Source organism: Grampus griseus, assembly GCF_964374135.1.
Source record: "Grampus griseus genome assembly, chromosome: 16".
NCBI lineage: Eukaryota > Metazoa > Chordata > Mammalia > Artiodactyla > Delphinidae > Grampus > Grampus griseus.
In genome coordinates, this window is record NC_139010.1 from 73,994,142 (window position 1) to 74,009,025 (window position 14,884).

General features: G+C 40.4%; 1 protein-coding gene across 4 annotated transcripts in view; it reads right to left on the bottom strand.

Moving 5' to 3' along the window:
• Window positions 1-14,112, bottom strand: part of FAM204A (family with sequence similarity 204 member A) — a 30,801-nt gene extending 16,689 nt beyond the window's left edge. For 2 of the 4 annotated variants that reach the window (XM_082673100.1, XM_082673103.1), the window contains exons 1-5: window positions 14,059-14,112; window positions 7,744-7,985; window positions 7,127-7,214; window positions 6,737-6,767; window positions 6,449-6,548 (exon numbers count right to left, since the gene is read on the bottom strand). In XM_082673100.1, the coding sequence (XP_082529226.1) occupies window positions 6,449-6,548; window positions 6,737-6,767; window positions 7,127-7,214; window positions 7,744-7,977 (453 nt within the window). In that variant the 5' untranslated portion in view covers window positions 7,978-7,985; window positions 14,059-14,112. Of the gene's footprint in view, window positions 1-6,448; window positions 6,549-6,736; window positions 6,768-7,126; window positions 7,215-7,743; window positions 7,986-13,527; window positions 13,548-14,058 lie in introns of those variants that run through there. The other 2 variants (XM_082673101.1, XM_082673102.1) reach the window with 2 other exon arrangements.
• Window positions 14,113-14,884: the final 772 nt, after the last annotated feature.

Below are 14,884 nucleotides of genomic sequence, written 5' to 3' on the forward strand. Positions count from 1 at the left end.
TCCTCAAACTAGTCTTGTGTTTTCCTAAAGCAGATCCCATGTCATTACCCAGCTCCAAACACTATCACTTCTTTCCTCGTTTTGAATAGCACCCAAATCCCTTCACAACAGGGTCCCCAAATGCTTTCTCAGCCCCATCTTGGGCAAGGCTGTACTTCCTATGCTCTGGCCACATTTATCAGTCTCTTCATACTCCCTGTGCCTCTGGATGTGTTTCTCTTTGAAAAATCTTAACCACCCTTGTAAGTCTCATGTCGAATGTTACCTTCTCTATCTCTGCAGGTTCCCTCATGCCTATACACCCGCTGACCCCACAGCACCCTCCCCGATGCCCAGTACCTAACCGCTCCCTGCTTGCTGCCGTGCCTGCACGCCACGTCTCTCTCCAGCACTTTCAACTCAGCAACCTAACAGCATCCATTCTCCAGCCTGTCCTGCTTATTCCACATAATAGGTCTGCTTGTTTCCCTCTAATTATTTAGGCTTCCTGAGATTATTTAGGACCTGGGTGCTGTACACTTTTACTCCAGGCCCTAGGATAATGCAGATCTCTTTTTACCACCAATGCCCAGGAACTAAACCAGTAGTCTGCTTATTTAGCGAGGCATTTCGCTGCAGCAACTGGCTAACTTAACTCCCTTTGGTTGCCACAGAGCCACAGCTTACCGTTAATGTCACAAAGTGGAAAACAAGAACATTCCCCTTTTCTGGAAACTTATATGAACTGCTGGGCCGATAGGTATAATTTTCACTTAAAAATAAATTAGCTAAAATTACAAATCTCTCTCTCCACCATCAACTAACTCCCATTCCCCCAGTCATTCTAAGCAGCATCTAATATAGTGGAAAGAGTGCTGGACCAGGACTCAGAGGACACAGTCACAGCGCCAGGTAAAGGAGATACTTAACTCATAAGCTCCGTTTCTTTAAAGAAAATGAGAGAATCAGCTTGGATGACCAAAATTCTCTCCTAGAAATAAAATCCAAGAATTCCACTTACATGGTCAACTTTGATTTTAGCTCTTTTAAAAGTTTTTTTTTTTATTTCAACAAAGTTTCGCTACACATGACTGTTTCTTTTTTCCTCCCTTTTCTTTTTTCTTTCTTTCTTTTTTTTTTAGCAATTTATTTAAGTAAAATATAATAGTTCTTTTTGGCTCTGAAAAATTTCTGGTTCCATAGGCACACCCAAACTCTCTGCTTCTATAAGAAGATACTACCATTCCAAATATTTTCAAAATGCTCATGTTAAAACAAACAAAAAAAAAACCCTGAGGTAAAACATTTCCATCACCTTAAGACTAAAAGTTAGTAATAGTTTACAAAGACCATGGTTGCTGAGGTCAGACCTGGGTCCAAATTATAGCTCCTCTACTTACTGGCCAAGAAACCCTGGGTTCTGTCCCTAAACCTCTATAAGGTTGCAGTTCTCTCACCTGTAAAATGAGAATAATGCCACGTTCTTTGCAAAGTTATGGTAAAGGTTAAAAAAAAGCAAAATACCTAGCAAAGTTTTCAGATCATAGAAGTCATTCAATAAATAAGCTATTTATATTATATCTATCAGGATACCATTAAAACAAAAAGAAGGTTCAGCTCTATATTACTACAGACCTCATTATAGTTCGTCAAGGGCTCAGACCCAAGTATAAGACCCAAGATTTCAACTTTGAGTCAGTAAGTAGTCTCATGAAATAAGATTTGAGTATTAAAGCTTTCTAAAAGTCTTAAGTTGGACCCCAGAGTAACCTTTATTGGAATTATCTAGGGCATCTTTCATACCACAGGAGTGGCAGGGGGCACAGAAGCACTGCTGATACTCTGCAGGTCCTCAGCATGCTCCTAAGAGGCCTTCTGGCAGGAATCGAAATTTAGCTTCAGATATATCTCAGTACAGACAAACTCAGGGATGGCAACTTGGTCCCAGGTGGAAAATCATCTAAGCCCAGTATCTGACAGGTTCCCATGAGGTAATAAGTAAGCTCTTATTAACAGTTTTGTTGCAGACGTCAAGGCAGTACTATAAATATCTAAGAAATTTATGGTTATTAGGTTTAACATCAAGGAGTAACCATCCGTATGTGTGTAGCAAAATCTCTTTTAACATACCGATTAAAGCTCTTCAAGTCAAACTGTAACAATATATTTCTAGAGAAATTTTGCTATTAAATATTTATTCAGATAACATATTCAATTTTCAAACCTTAATACAAATGAAGTGTCCACTCAAGTTTGTTGTTCTATGATTAGACCTAAATACCTAGGGGAAAAAATTAAGTAATCTCTCCATAAAGGAGGAAGAAAAAAAAGAACTAAGAATTAAGTGCTACTACTTTTACATAAAAATCACGCCTACCTAAATTATTTGAATCAGGTAAGTAAAAAACTAAGTTGGACTGTTACTTCAGAAAAATCTAGATTTGGGACTATTTTACTTTTCAACCTGCTCTGTTTTCTTAGACAAATCATGCTAGGCTTCAGTTTCTTCATCTGTATTGTGAGAATAATACCGGCCATACTACCCACCCAACGGGGATCACATAAGGATGACGAGAGAATGGTTTGTACCTGATCCCAAGGGAACAACATGGTACCTCTACACCCCACCATCCACCCTACCCACCCAACACCCACCTACTCAAGGCAACCAGCCTGTGATCTTTGTACTGGCGCTCCGTGTAAGATTCTAGTAAGAAAGAGTATTCTGCTAAAAAAATAAGTTTGAAAAAAGCCACACTATACAATGGCAGCTTCCTCTCATAAACAACTAAAAATTATCAAAGACATTGTGCAGTTACTCTCAAAATTTTTAAAAGTACCTCTGGTTTTTCTTGCCAAAAAGTATCCATTAAGTATACATAAAACTACTTTCAAAAATGACTGCTGACTAATCAAACTGATTCAACTAAAGAATACTTGAGACATTTATAATGAAATTAATGAGTAAAATTTATTCTAAAGAAATTCCCACATAGACACAAAATAATTGTTATGATTACAGAATTATTGATAAGTGCCAGAACTGCTGCCATTAACACAATTATAGCTGTATTTAATACAAAGAACACTTTAAAACAGCTTTGGATATTAGGAAGATTACATTTTAAAAATATAAGTCTCTCTGCACTGTCAGGGAAGCAGGTGACAGCAGTGTTGTAAATACACATCCTTGGTTTAGCAACAGTTTTGGCTTGGCAGTGGAGAAAGAAAGAAAGAGAGAGAGAGAGAGACAGAGGAGAGAGAGAGAGAGAAAGAAGGAAGGAAAGGAGGGAGGGAGGAAGGAAGGAGAGAGAGAGGGAAGGAAGGAAGGAAGGAAGGAAGGAAGGAAGGAAGGAAGGAAGGGAGGGAGGGAGGGAGGGAGGGAGGAAGGAAGGAAGGAAGGAAGGAAGGAAGGAAGGAAGGAAGGAAGGAAGGAAGGAAGAAAAAGAGAGAGAAAGAAAGAAAGAAAAAGAAAAGAAGGAAAAGAATAAAAAAGAAAAAGGACTACACGATAGATGTAAGAAGTTTGTTTTGTTTTACCATTCTTGAGAGTTGAGTGATTGAGCGAAAAGAGACTAAAAAGGGTCTCTGAGATATGGTAACAGATCAGCCTCTGCTCCAGAGAAGTAAAATAATGGACTATAAATCCATGCTAGTTTTGTCCATCCTGCATCACGGATTTTCATGATCCTCTCTAGATTTCTTGGGCAGTGCTATTATCTGCTGAACTTACATTTATTCTTAGCATTTATCTTGGTGCCCCCCGTGTGGACATTCTTTAATGTCTATTTACTCTGTTGGATTCACAGTAGAGACTTTAGCATGACAGCAAAAGGGGCGCATGTGAAACAGTGATCCCAAACCAAAGAATGAGTGTGAACCTGCTGGCATGCAGTTAAGCTGAACTACCAAGAGAATATGAGATAATCTGGCTTCACCAAATCCTTCCTTTCCTCTTATGCTTGCACTTATTTATAGAATATTAAGTGCTGGCAACATCCTGGGCAGATACAAGCCTGGCCAGCATCAGTTTCCTTGTTTAGGTGATGCCATGACTTTCTTGGGCAGATGCCATTCATACAGAGGAATGTCTACCATTAGGAAAAGCCAAACTTATAAAACAGATCAACAGGTGATTATAAAAGTGTTTAGAGCGGTCTTCCTTTAAACAGAAATTCCTTTTTAAAATGGTGTTTGACTTATAATTCTTTCTAGAATTCGTCTAATGTACAATGCGAAACAGAACACTAGTTCCTAAAACTGAGTTGTTTAAAAGATTTTGCACGTGAAATCCTAGTATCCTTGATTAAAGCTACTCTTCACAAATTCCAAATTTTAGACAAAGAATAAGTTGGCCTTATCTTCCAAGTATCAAGAAGGTACAATTTCATATATGTAGGGAAATAAAAATATTCTAATACAGATAGATTGTAAAAAAATGCCTTCAAAATTTCTACTTTTTAGAAAGGCTAAAATCTGAATTTCATAGCTTTAACTTCACTAAGAAACAATTCAGACATTCTAAAGTCAATACAGTTATGAGAAAACACAACAAATACTGTAAACAGTTGAAGATCAAAGACCACCTAAGTCACAAATAAAACTTTAAAAAATATTTCCTATGAGAACCAACATTTAACCATTTCTTCCTTCAAAAGAACAATCCAGTCAGAGGTTGGGACTCTAAAGCAGGCGGGCCAGAGATGGCCCGTGGACCGCTGCCATCAGCATAAGCCTCCTCCCTCAGGCTTTGGAACGGGTTTGGTACAGTCAAGAGCATCCTCCTCGCAAGAGCCCTCCTCCCGGCCCACCAGAATCACAGGAGTCAAGAGCACAGCAATCACACTTTAAAATGCTCACCAGCCCCTTGGGCAGTGAAGCTGGAGAACTGAGAATGGCGCAATAAAGCCTGGGTTTCAGTTTCACCTCTACCAGTGCTCTTTCTTTGTAAGAAATTTAGCATTTCCCCACCTGCTTGAACATTTGGAAAAAGGAGATTGCTCAACAGCTCTAATTATTTGCAGCAGCAGGTGATCCTGGTTCCAATTCCGCAGTGTTCTAGGGATTAGGTGACAGGAATTCTTGGCAAACTTGGAATCAAAAGGTTCGCAGGTAAAACTCTGTTGTGTCAGTTTCTTAATGCATGTGCCCTCAAGGAGGCAATTCCACCCAATGACGGGTTTAAAAATCAGAGGTTTTTCATAAGAAATACTGATTAACCAGAAAATGGTAATCACCTCTATACACAGTAGTTTACAGCAATGATCCTGTCTATACATGCAGGATACAATATCCTTGGGCTTCAACCAGCAGGCCTCTGTGCCTCTGTCCCTATGGCCCAGAGCTCAATTTTCATGCTCCTGGAGTCTGTCAACATTCCCCTAAGTGAATGTATAAGTTATTCATTCATTCAAGCCTCTACTAAATATTAACGCCATCTCTAGCCTGACAACTCCCAAGCATGCATCTCAAGCTCAGACTCTCCTGAAGCTCCCGCCTCGTTTTACCAAGTGTATTCTACTCCTGCTTGCTATTACCCATGCCCCAGAATTAACTCTGGATTAGGCCCCACTCTAAACCTCCCCTCCAAAGCTTTCCCATTTTTGTAATTCACATGACTATTCACAACACTGCTTAAGTAAAACCCCGAATGGTTCTCTCCCTGCCCTCATAATCCTAAATCTCCCCACCACCTCATAAGCAATCAGGAGGCAAATACTGTTGATCCTACTTCTACAGTGTACCTCAACTCTACCCACTTTTCTATCTTCAGCAGCACCATTCTTGTTCAAGCCGCCATCATCTCATGCCTGGAAGAGTCTCTTAACTGTCCTCTTCTCATCTGCTTTTGTTGCCCCAAGGTCCATCTTCCACGTAAGATGCAATCTTTTCAAACGTAACTTAGATCACATCACTTCCTTAACTTAAAACCCTTGAATGTCTCTCAATTGCACTGTGACTAAAACCCAATTCCTTACCTTGTCCTCTAAGGTCCTACAGAGTTTGGTCCCTGCCTGCCTGCCTCTCCAATCTTACCTTGGGCCACCCACCCTCCTCCTCACTGACCCCGTCCAGCCAGGCTGACCTTCTTACGTCTACTCAAATGTTCTATGATGACTCTTCCACCCCTAGGATCTTTACCCAGGTTATCACCTCTACACTAGCATTCCTTATACAGATGGTTCCTTCCCATCCTACGGTCTTAGTGAGACGGCATCCTCTAAGAAAGGACTTCCATGACCACTCAGCTAAAGTGGGGCTTCCATTTTAATTTCTTCACTATATCCTGTTCATTTCTTTCTTAACAGCTTTTTTAACGATTTGTAACTATATATTTACTTGTTTATCTAGCATCTTGCACACATTAACTTCTTCATTGAATGAAATTAATGAGGAGAAACACCTTAGGCAAGGTTAATTACAAACATTTCCCACTGCCTAATGTAAGATGCAATAAAAAAGATCTTACCTTTTCAATTTTTTTCCTTTTAACAGGGGGGTCAAACCTATCGTTGACTCCAAAATACTGAGTAAGCTCCTTCAACTGGGTTTCACTTGAGGACTGTTCACTGTAAGAAGAGAGACAATAACTCATGTTTTACAAAATGTACTCACTTTTACATTTACTGCTTTTAATTGGTTACTACAATTATATTACATCGACTAGCTCTTACGTTTCAGAGGTTAAGTAGTTCAACTATTTGTACAAGTTCTACAGTACTATCTAGGACAGACAGATATTTTAAATTCCACCTACCTCTGAGATTCTTCTTCATTCTTCAATTTACCTGAAAAAGAATTCACAGTGTCAATACCAAGTATTCGGTTATTTCAAAATTATGGTTATTAAAAATTGTTGAGGGCTTCCCTGGTGGCGCAGTGGTTGAGAGTCCGCCTGCCAATGCAGGGGACACAGGTTCGTGCCCTGGTCCGGGAGGATCCCACATGCCGCGGAGCGGCTGGGCCCGTGAGCCATGGCCGCTGAGCCTGCGTGTCCGGAGCCTGTGCTCCGCAACGGGAGAGGCCACAACAGTGAGAGGCCCGCGTACCGCAAAAACAAGAAACAAAAAACAAAAAAAAAATTGTTGAGCTCAATTGGTCACAATTTAATATTAGCACTATTGACAATTAACCTAAATTAAAACACCTTTTCTGGAGCGTTTTCTTTTTTTCTTTCTGGATCTTGAAGTTGAGATTTTCTGTTCAGAATGTTTTGTATGCAGTTCTTGAAATTTCTACATAAAAGTAAAAAAAAGGAAAGAAGCAAATATGCTTTGAAGCAAAGCATACATCTGAAAAATAACATGTTAAGTAATAAAAAACTATAACATTTATAAAAATACAAATTTAATGAAACTAGTTCAGTTCTTCTTGAGATACTCTATTGTCTGAGACTTTCACAACCTGAGTTTTTATCTTCATTTATTTCCAAATAAGTCAATCTGATAATCTGTGGGTAAAAGTCAATGGCTCATAGACAACAAAGAGATTAAGACTGTATTATGTTAGGCCAAGTAGCTAATCCTACTAACTGTTTTTTTTCCTTCCTCTTTTTATGAAAAACAAAACAAAAATGAACATAAGTATCTGAGTGGCCAGTGAATTGCCCACAGACCCACAGAGTAATAAAATTACTGAGTCAATCTTCCGTACCTATTTACCTCCCAAGAACATATACATTCTGACCACAGCAGAGACACACACAGGAACATGCACAAACACACAGGTACAGGCTTTAATAAGAACACGTCAGAGAAAACCTACATTCCACATATTTAAGGGAATTCCAGAGGGACACTCTTCATATGCATTTACATTTGCCTCTGCTTCAGTTTTTGGTCCATCTGTAGGGATATCTGAGACCTCTGTGTTTGTAATGGTCCCATCTTCTTTACCTTCTTCTAAGTTAAGTTCAGAGCTCTCTACTGTGGCTTCATCATCAGAATTCAACTCAACATCACTTTCATTTAGGCCAGGAGGTAGCAGCCCACTCCACATCTTTTCTGCTAAAGGGAAAAAAATGAGTTAAGACGTATAAAGTAGACATGGAAAGAATTTTAAAACCATTAAAAGATACCCCAGCAACCTAATAATTATACCAATGGTTTGGGAACAGTCTATCTAAACTTTTTTTTTTAATTGGTATAAAGTGGGATGTATCCTCCATATTAAGATAATGTAAATATTTTGCTTGTATAAATTTTTTTTTTTTTTTGCGGTACGCGGGCCTCTGACTGCCGTGGCCTCTCCTGTTGCGGAGCACAGGCTCCGGACGCGCAGGCTCAGCGGCCATGGCTCACGGGCCCAGCCACTCCGCGGCATGTGGGATCTTCCCGGACCGGGGCACGAACCCGTGTCCCCTGCATCGGCAGGCGGACTCTCAACCACTACGCCACCAGGGAAGCCCTGTGTGTATAAATTTTTAAAAAGTGTATTTTCAGCAAGTTTGTTACAAGACACACCTACAGATGAATGACTTAATGACAATAGAACCTCGATTCTCTAATATATGGATAATCTTGTCCAAAGAAAAGAGGAAATTCAGTAAAAGCATTCACGGCTCAAGAATGTTAAGAGCCTAACAATATACACTGCAGGCAACTTAAGAATTATAATACTATATTTCAAGCTGTAACAGTTAGAGGAGAAAATAAAATTGGATGTTTCGCCTGTATTTGAACGCACGAAACTTCAGGGGACTACAGAGTAGGAAAAGTATTACTCAAAGGAAAAATTTTAAGCTATGCAGGTAGTTTGAGAAAAGTATGGTGGTAAAAAGGATGTCCTAGTTTTACATTTTATACTGCTTGCTAAAGTAATACTAAATGGAGTACAATCCTAACAATTTAACAAAAACATACAGCTTTTTAAAATAATACTGTATTTGGGAAACAAGTTAAAGTTCAGGGTAATTCTTATCATTAGTTATACAGCCCATTGGTAGAGAGAACCATTAACTACCGTTAAGTCTAATAAAAATGATTTTTAAAAACTGAGGTTGTAATCATTTGCTAAAATTATAATTGAGTACATTTTCACTATTAATCTCCACGACACAGTCTATTTTAGCATACGTAAGGAGCCAAAACCAGTTCATTCAAAAGAGGCCTAGAATACAGACGTTGGCTGTACTGCTCAAGATTTACGATCAACTTAAAGGAATAAAATAGAAAGATGGAAATCTTTTTTGCTAACCTTTCTGCCCCCTATTGCGTTAACCTAGTAAGAAAACCACCAGCATTGTCTCTGAGACAAAGTATCACGGGATTTTGCATTACTCTGAATAATGGATGCCTGATAACTTTTAAGGACCTCCTCCCAAGTCCAAAGAATCAGCTCTCACTTTTCAGTCTGGGTCCAGCCTCATAGTTGCTGGCTCTCTGAAACATCCTCACCAAAACATTCTCTTGGCTTTTTAAGAGGAAGGGTTCTAACATCTAACTACTCCAACTGTAATCCTGACTCCACCATATATTAGTGGTATGAGGAAATCATTTTTAACACCTCTGACCCTCAGTTTTTTCATCTGTTTTACAGGAATAACTATATTGCACACAGGGTTATTCTGAGGATGAAACAACATAAGCTATTGAAACACTCAACACAGTGTTTAGGAGGTTCTGGGGACTTCACCAATGCTAAGTTCTTTTTGCCATCATTATTATTACTTCTGTGGCCAGGTACTGCATTTTTATCATTTCTATCATGGGTGGCAGCATCCATAAGGTAGCTTTGAAGTTTCTAATGTTTAAGGTGCATTCACTTAGCAATTGATGCAAGTCAGTTACTTCCTTGATTTCCACAGTCTGACTGAAGTTTCAATTAAAAATGTTGATGTCTTTTTCCGAATGGAGCAATAAAACCAGAAGCAAATTACCAGGAAGATAAATGGAACCTAAGCTTCAAGGCTCTTCTTTTTCACAGGTCCTTCCAAAGCACTATACCTGATTTTCTATATTTTAAATCTGTATTCCTTTTTTTAAAGAGGAGACCTCAAATTACATAAGCTCCAAGCCCTATAAAACCTGGATCCATCCCTAAATCTGGCCTGAGGATTTTAAAAGTTGGAATGGAGGTTATGTTGAGATATTCTGTTAGCACAAAGGACATAGTGTAAAACATGCCAGTATTGAAGAACAGGTGTTGTGCTATTAATAAAAATATTTCTACTGTTTTGAGAAGCAGGGGGAGGGGAGTGATAATAAGCTCCGTCATGACTTCGCCACTGACATAATACACCTTCAGACTCACTATCCCGTTTCAGGACTCAAGGACAGTAACAAGTTTCAGAGTTAGCTTTCTTAGCACCAACTGGGGTTCTACGTTCGAAGCCACTGTTTCTCCTCCCTGTCCATAGCATCTTTTACATGCCCACTGTGTGCCAGGCACTCTTCAAGACATAGGAACAGCAGTATACAAAACAGGCAAAAATGCCTAACCTCACGGAACCAACATTCTATACAAATGACAAGCTTCTGTCCATCAGCCAAGTACCACTCAGCCCAGACTTCAGCTGTGGCCGCTCAGATGGGCACAGTTCCTCCACTGGGCCACTGCTTCAGTATCTCCACAGGGTGACTCTGTGCTCTGGGCACCCAAATGGGTTTCACCTTGGGAAGCAGTGCCAGTTGCCATGGACAGGGCATGCCTTTCCTCATCAGCCCTCAATCATTTTTGATCACTTTTGGACTTTCTCAAAATCATCTATTTTTAGTAAGTTCTTGCTGATGTGGCATTAAGAACTGTCCTCAGGATGCCACTGACTGGTATGATAGTTTCTTGTGTGTGCCCACAGGGGAAAAAAATTAAAATAACTTTTAAAAAGTGGACTCTATATCCAAATCCATAAAACAAGGCAAAGTTCAAATAAGGTGTGTTTCTGAACTTAATTCCTAAATATCTGTAAAGTGATGTGCCCTTCTCTGACCATAAAACACATACACACACACAAATACCAGGGCAACTTGGTGGCCACGGACAAACACAGATTATTCACTGAGGAGCGTGCAAAGTGCCCCCCTGAACAGCAGCTTGGCTGCAAGTCAGCCAATATGGAGTGGCTGCTTCGTGACTTGTTTTAGGCTTACGTTCCAAAACACTGTCTTTAGCACGTACATGTTATTTATACATTTGTATTGTACTATGGTACCAACTGGTCCTATCAGGCCCCCTGTTACTTCTGTTGTGTTCGTCTGGATTGTGATTCTCCAGCTCTTTGAAGTGCTGCTCACCTCATATCTTCCAGAGTGCATTCCTTCATTTTAAAGCAGATCACTCCAAATTACCCTTCACATGTGAAAATTACTCAGCCGTTCTCAAGAGACGTGGCATACCAGAGAACAAGAAACAAGTTTTTTAGTGTAGATGATCGCCAGGTCTACAGAACACTCCGTGTATCAATACATAAATTTTCACGTTTTTAGCCTGCACGTCAAATATTTTAGTTTTATCACTTAGCCCCAAAGAAGATGTAAATCATTCAGAATCCCTTTTTTCTCTATGGTTTTGAGTATCAGCCTCTCCATTTCATATTGGAGAGATTTTTCCAATTCCACAATTATTCTACAAAAAAATTCTGTGTATGCTATGCAGAACACATCTTTAGTCCAGGGCTGACATGATTTATGATGAACAAAAAATATTTATGTATCATCCTCGTCTCAATGGCTGGGCTTTCTTTTGCCCGTGGAAACCAAACACAGTCACTACACTTAGCACACCTGGGCAGACGGCAATGCACCTAGAAGAACACGACACAGCTCAGCAGTTCCTCAGCTTAGGTTTTCCCAAAGTTTTATGAAGACAGTAATGGAGGTCTCTAAGCTAATTTCAATATTCAAAAAGCCCAATATATTTTATTATCCCTCAAACAATATCATCCACCTTTAGGTCAGGAGACTTAAATTCAATGAAACATTCTTCACCACACATTCATTCAGCAGAGACTCTGACTGGTAGCTACAGACATGATTTTTATTAAAAAAAGAAAAACATGAACAAAAATTAATGAATATAGTTTAGTGGACACAATCTTTCAAAATATAGCATCCATGGAGATATCAAATTATAATAAAAGGGGTTCTAGGTTGTGAAAGGATTGAGAACCAGTGGTAGAGCAGCAGAAAAAACACTGTTTTGAAAGTCAGAAGATGGGTTCCTGATCCTGAACAACAAAATTGTGGGGAAGACACTGCATCTGTCTGGGTCTTTATTCTTAAGCTATAACACGAAGGGTGTGATGAGATCTCTGGGATGTCCTGCTGCTCTAAAATGTTTCTTTATGGATCTCAGTATTATACGTGCCCAAATGCCCAGAATCACCTCATTCTTTGCTGTAACATTCCATCCTCTCGCAGTCAGAACAATACTAATTAAACCTCAACACCCCAGAAGATAAGGGTTCTCTCCTAACCCAGCCACCACAGGCAAGCTTGCTAGTTTTCAGTAAGACTCTGCACTTCAGAGAGAACACCTAAAAGATGCTCTGCAGAAAGGGAAAGAAACCCCAATTGTGACAGAAGAAACAGAAACAAAACGAAAAACAAAGCAGGTCACCGCTATACATGGCATACAAACAATGTGACAGGCACCGTTTTACCCTTAATCCTCACCAATGACCCTTCCACTAGGAATTATTATCTAAACCCCTTTTACAGATGAGGTAACGGACTCACCTAATGCACTGTAATCCACTTATCTTAGAAAAATAGAACTCTATAGCTTGAAAACTCTATAGAGAACAGACTTTAAATAGTAATATATTCTTGGTGACACAGATTAGAGAATGGGTCTGAAGAATGTCTCCAGCCTGTAATTCTGTTAACATTTGTTAACAGTGAGAATTTTCTTCTCACTTTCTAAGGGCAGAAAGCTATGTAAAATGCTAGGCTAAATCGCCTGAAGTCACATTCAGAGGTCTGGGTAATAATGGCACATTTTCTGGAAGTCCAGGCAACTGTGTATAACCAAAACTCAATCTGAGCAGTTTACTGGGTAAATGTCTCCTGCCTGTAATACTCCAGAATTTCAATTCCATTTTTACCAAATGAAGCTGTCTTATTTCCCAGATTTTATATTCAATTAGAAATAAAGAAATCTGAATCTTGTCTGATCTGAATTTAATCTTACTTGTATGACAGTCACAAGCCACCACCCACCAATCTCAAGATTGTGTTAAATAATTTACACAATAATCAGTTTCTGTGACTGGGAATTAGTTACTTAACTGAAATACTTTTAAGCATGCTGTCATCAACATTAATGTAAATGTCCTGTTCATGTTTATGAAATAAATACGCTCCCTTTTCTCAAAAAGGTAGAGAAAGTACAACTGAATCACAGGCCTGACTTCGGATTTAAGTTACCAATCTGATTACCCTGATAAACTATTTAGCAGGATTTTGCATGTATGCATATGTTTTCATCAAAGTGAGTGTTTTGTTTAGCCAACACTTCCCCAGACTCAAAACCCTACACGGAAGGATTTACAAGTAACCAGTAACACTTGGAGGCTCATTTCAAATTGGATGCAGCTGTGAGAATACTTACAGGGTGCAAGACAGCAATAGGGTGGCTCTAGAAAGGTACATCTTTTCCTGTTTGGCTGCACAACCCGTAACTCTGCAGGCTCTCCGGCAGCAGGGTCACACTCCGATCCCCGAGCGGGAAGAATCCCCTCCCAGCACAGAACTAAGCGTTGCAGATTCTGATGTAGGACGTCTAGCTTGCTGACACTCCCATTGACTGCAGCTGTCTTCCAGGTACAGCAATTGTAAACCAGAGACTGTTTCCCGGACCGAAAGTCTGTCTCCTCGTCCCCTCTCACTCTGGCTGAGATGGGACGAAGAACCCCTATCCCACCAACAGGACGGGGAAGGCGCTGCGACGCCGGGTCCAAGCAAAGCGGAGGCCAGCTCCGCCGACTCTCCCGCGGGCCCGGCCAAAGGGTTTGAAGGCTCCGCGGAGAGGCTGTGAGGCCACCCACGCTGGCTCCCTCGCTCCCCGCACCCGGCCTTCCCAGGTCCGTCACACCGGAGTCCGGGCCGCCCAGAAGCCAGCCCAACCACCAGCTCTACTCACCGGTCCGTAGCCGGCCGCCCAGCAGCCATCTTATGACCCGTCAACATCGCGCCTTCTCATTGGCTCCGGAATCTCAGCCAATAGGCTAAGGCCTTTCTGGCCTGGGGTCGCCATGGAAACCGGCCGCGTTCAGCTATGCTTTTAAATAGGCAGGAAGGGGTTGATTCCTTTCTTTCTACTTCTTTTCTCCCAGCTTTTCTCTCGTCGTTTTCTTCTTTCTTCTGGACGTTTTTAAAGACTGTTCTTTCTCCATTCCTTCCCGTACTCCGTGGTGAGGAAAGTGCTGGCTTAGACCTTGAACTGAGTTCATTCCCCAAGGACGGAAAGTCACTGCAGAAGCTCTCTAGACCCTTCTGGGAACGTTTCCATTCATACATCCTTTTCCCCTCGCTCCCTTCCTTACTTTTTTTTCTTTCTGTACATATTTATTGAGCAGGCACCCTGCCAGCCTATGTTTAGAGCAAAATGATCCCTACTTCTGCTCTAGTGGCGCTTACCGTTTGGTGATCGTGGCAGCTGCTTCACTGACCAGCTATGTGGCCTTGGCCAAAAGCTCATTGAGCTCCTTTTCCGTGGCAGCCACTGTCTTAGGCTCTGAGAAGGGGCTTAGGGAAGCATAGAAAATAAGCAAGGGAAAAAAAAACAGGGGGGAAAAAAAAGCTCTATGAGGAAAATAAAACAGCATAATATGGCCGTGATGGGAGTGGGGCTATTTTAGAAATGCTTCCATTTTCTGAAATTACGTTCTGTAATAATAATAAGAATACATTCCTATTTTCTAGTGTTGTAACGATTATGTAACAAAATACACATAAACCGCTTAAGG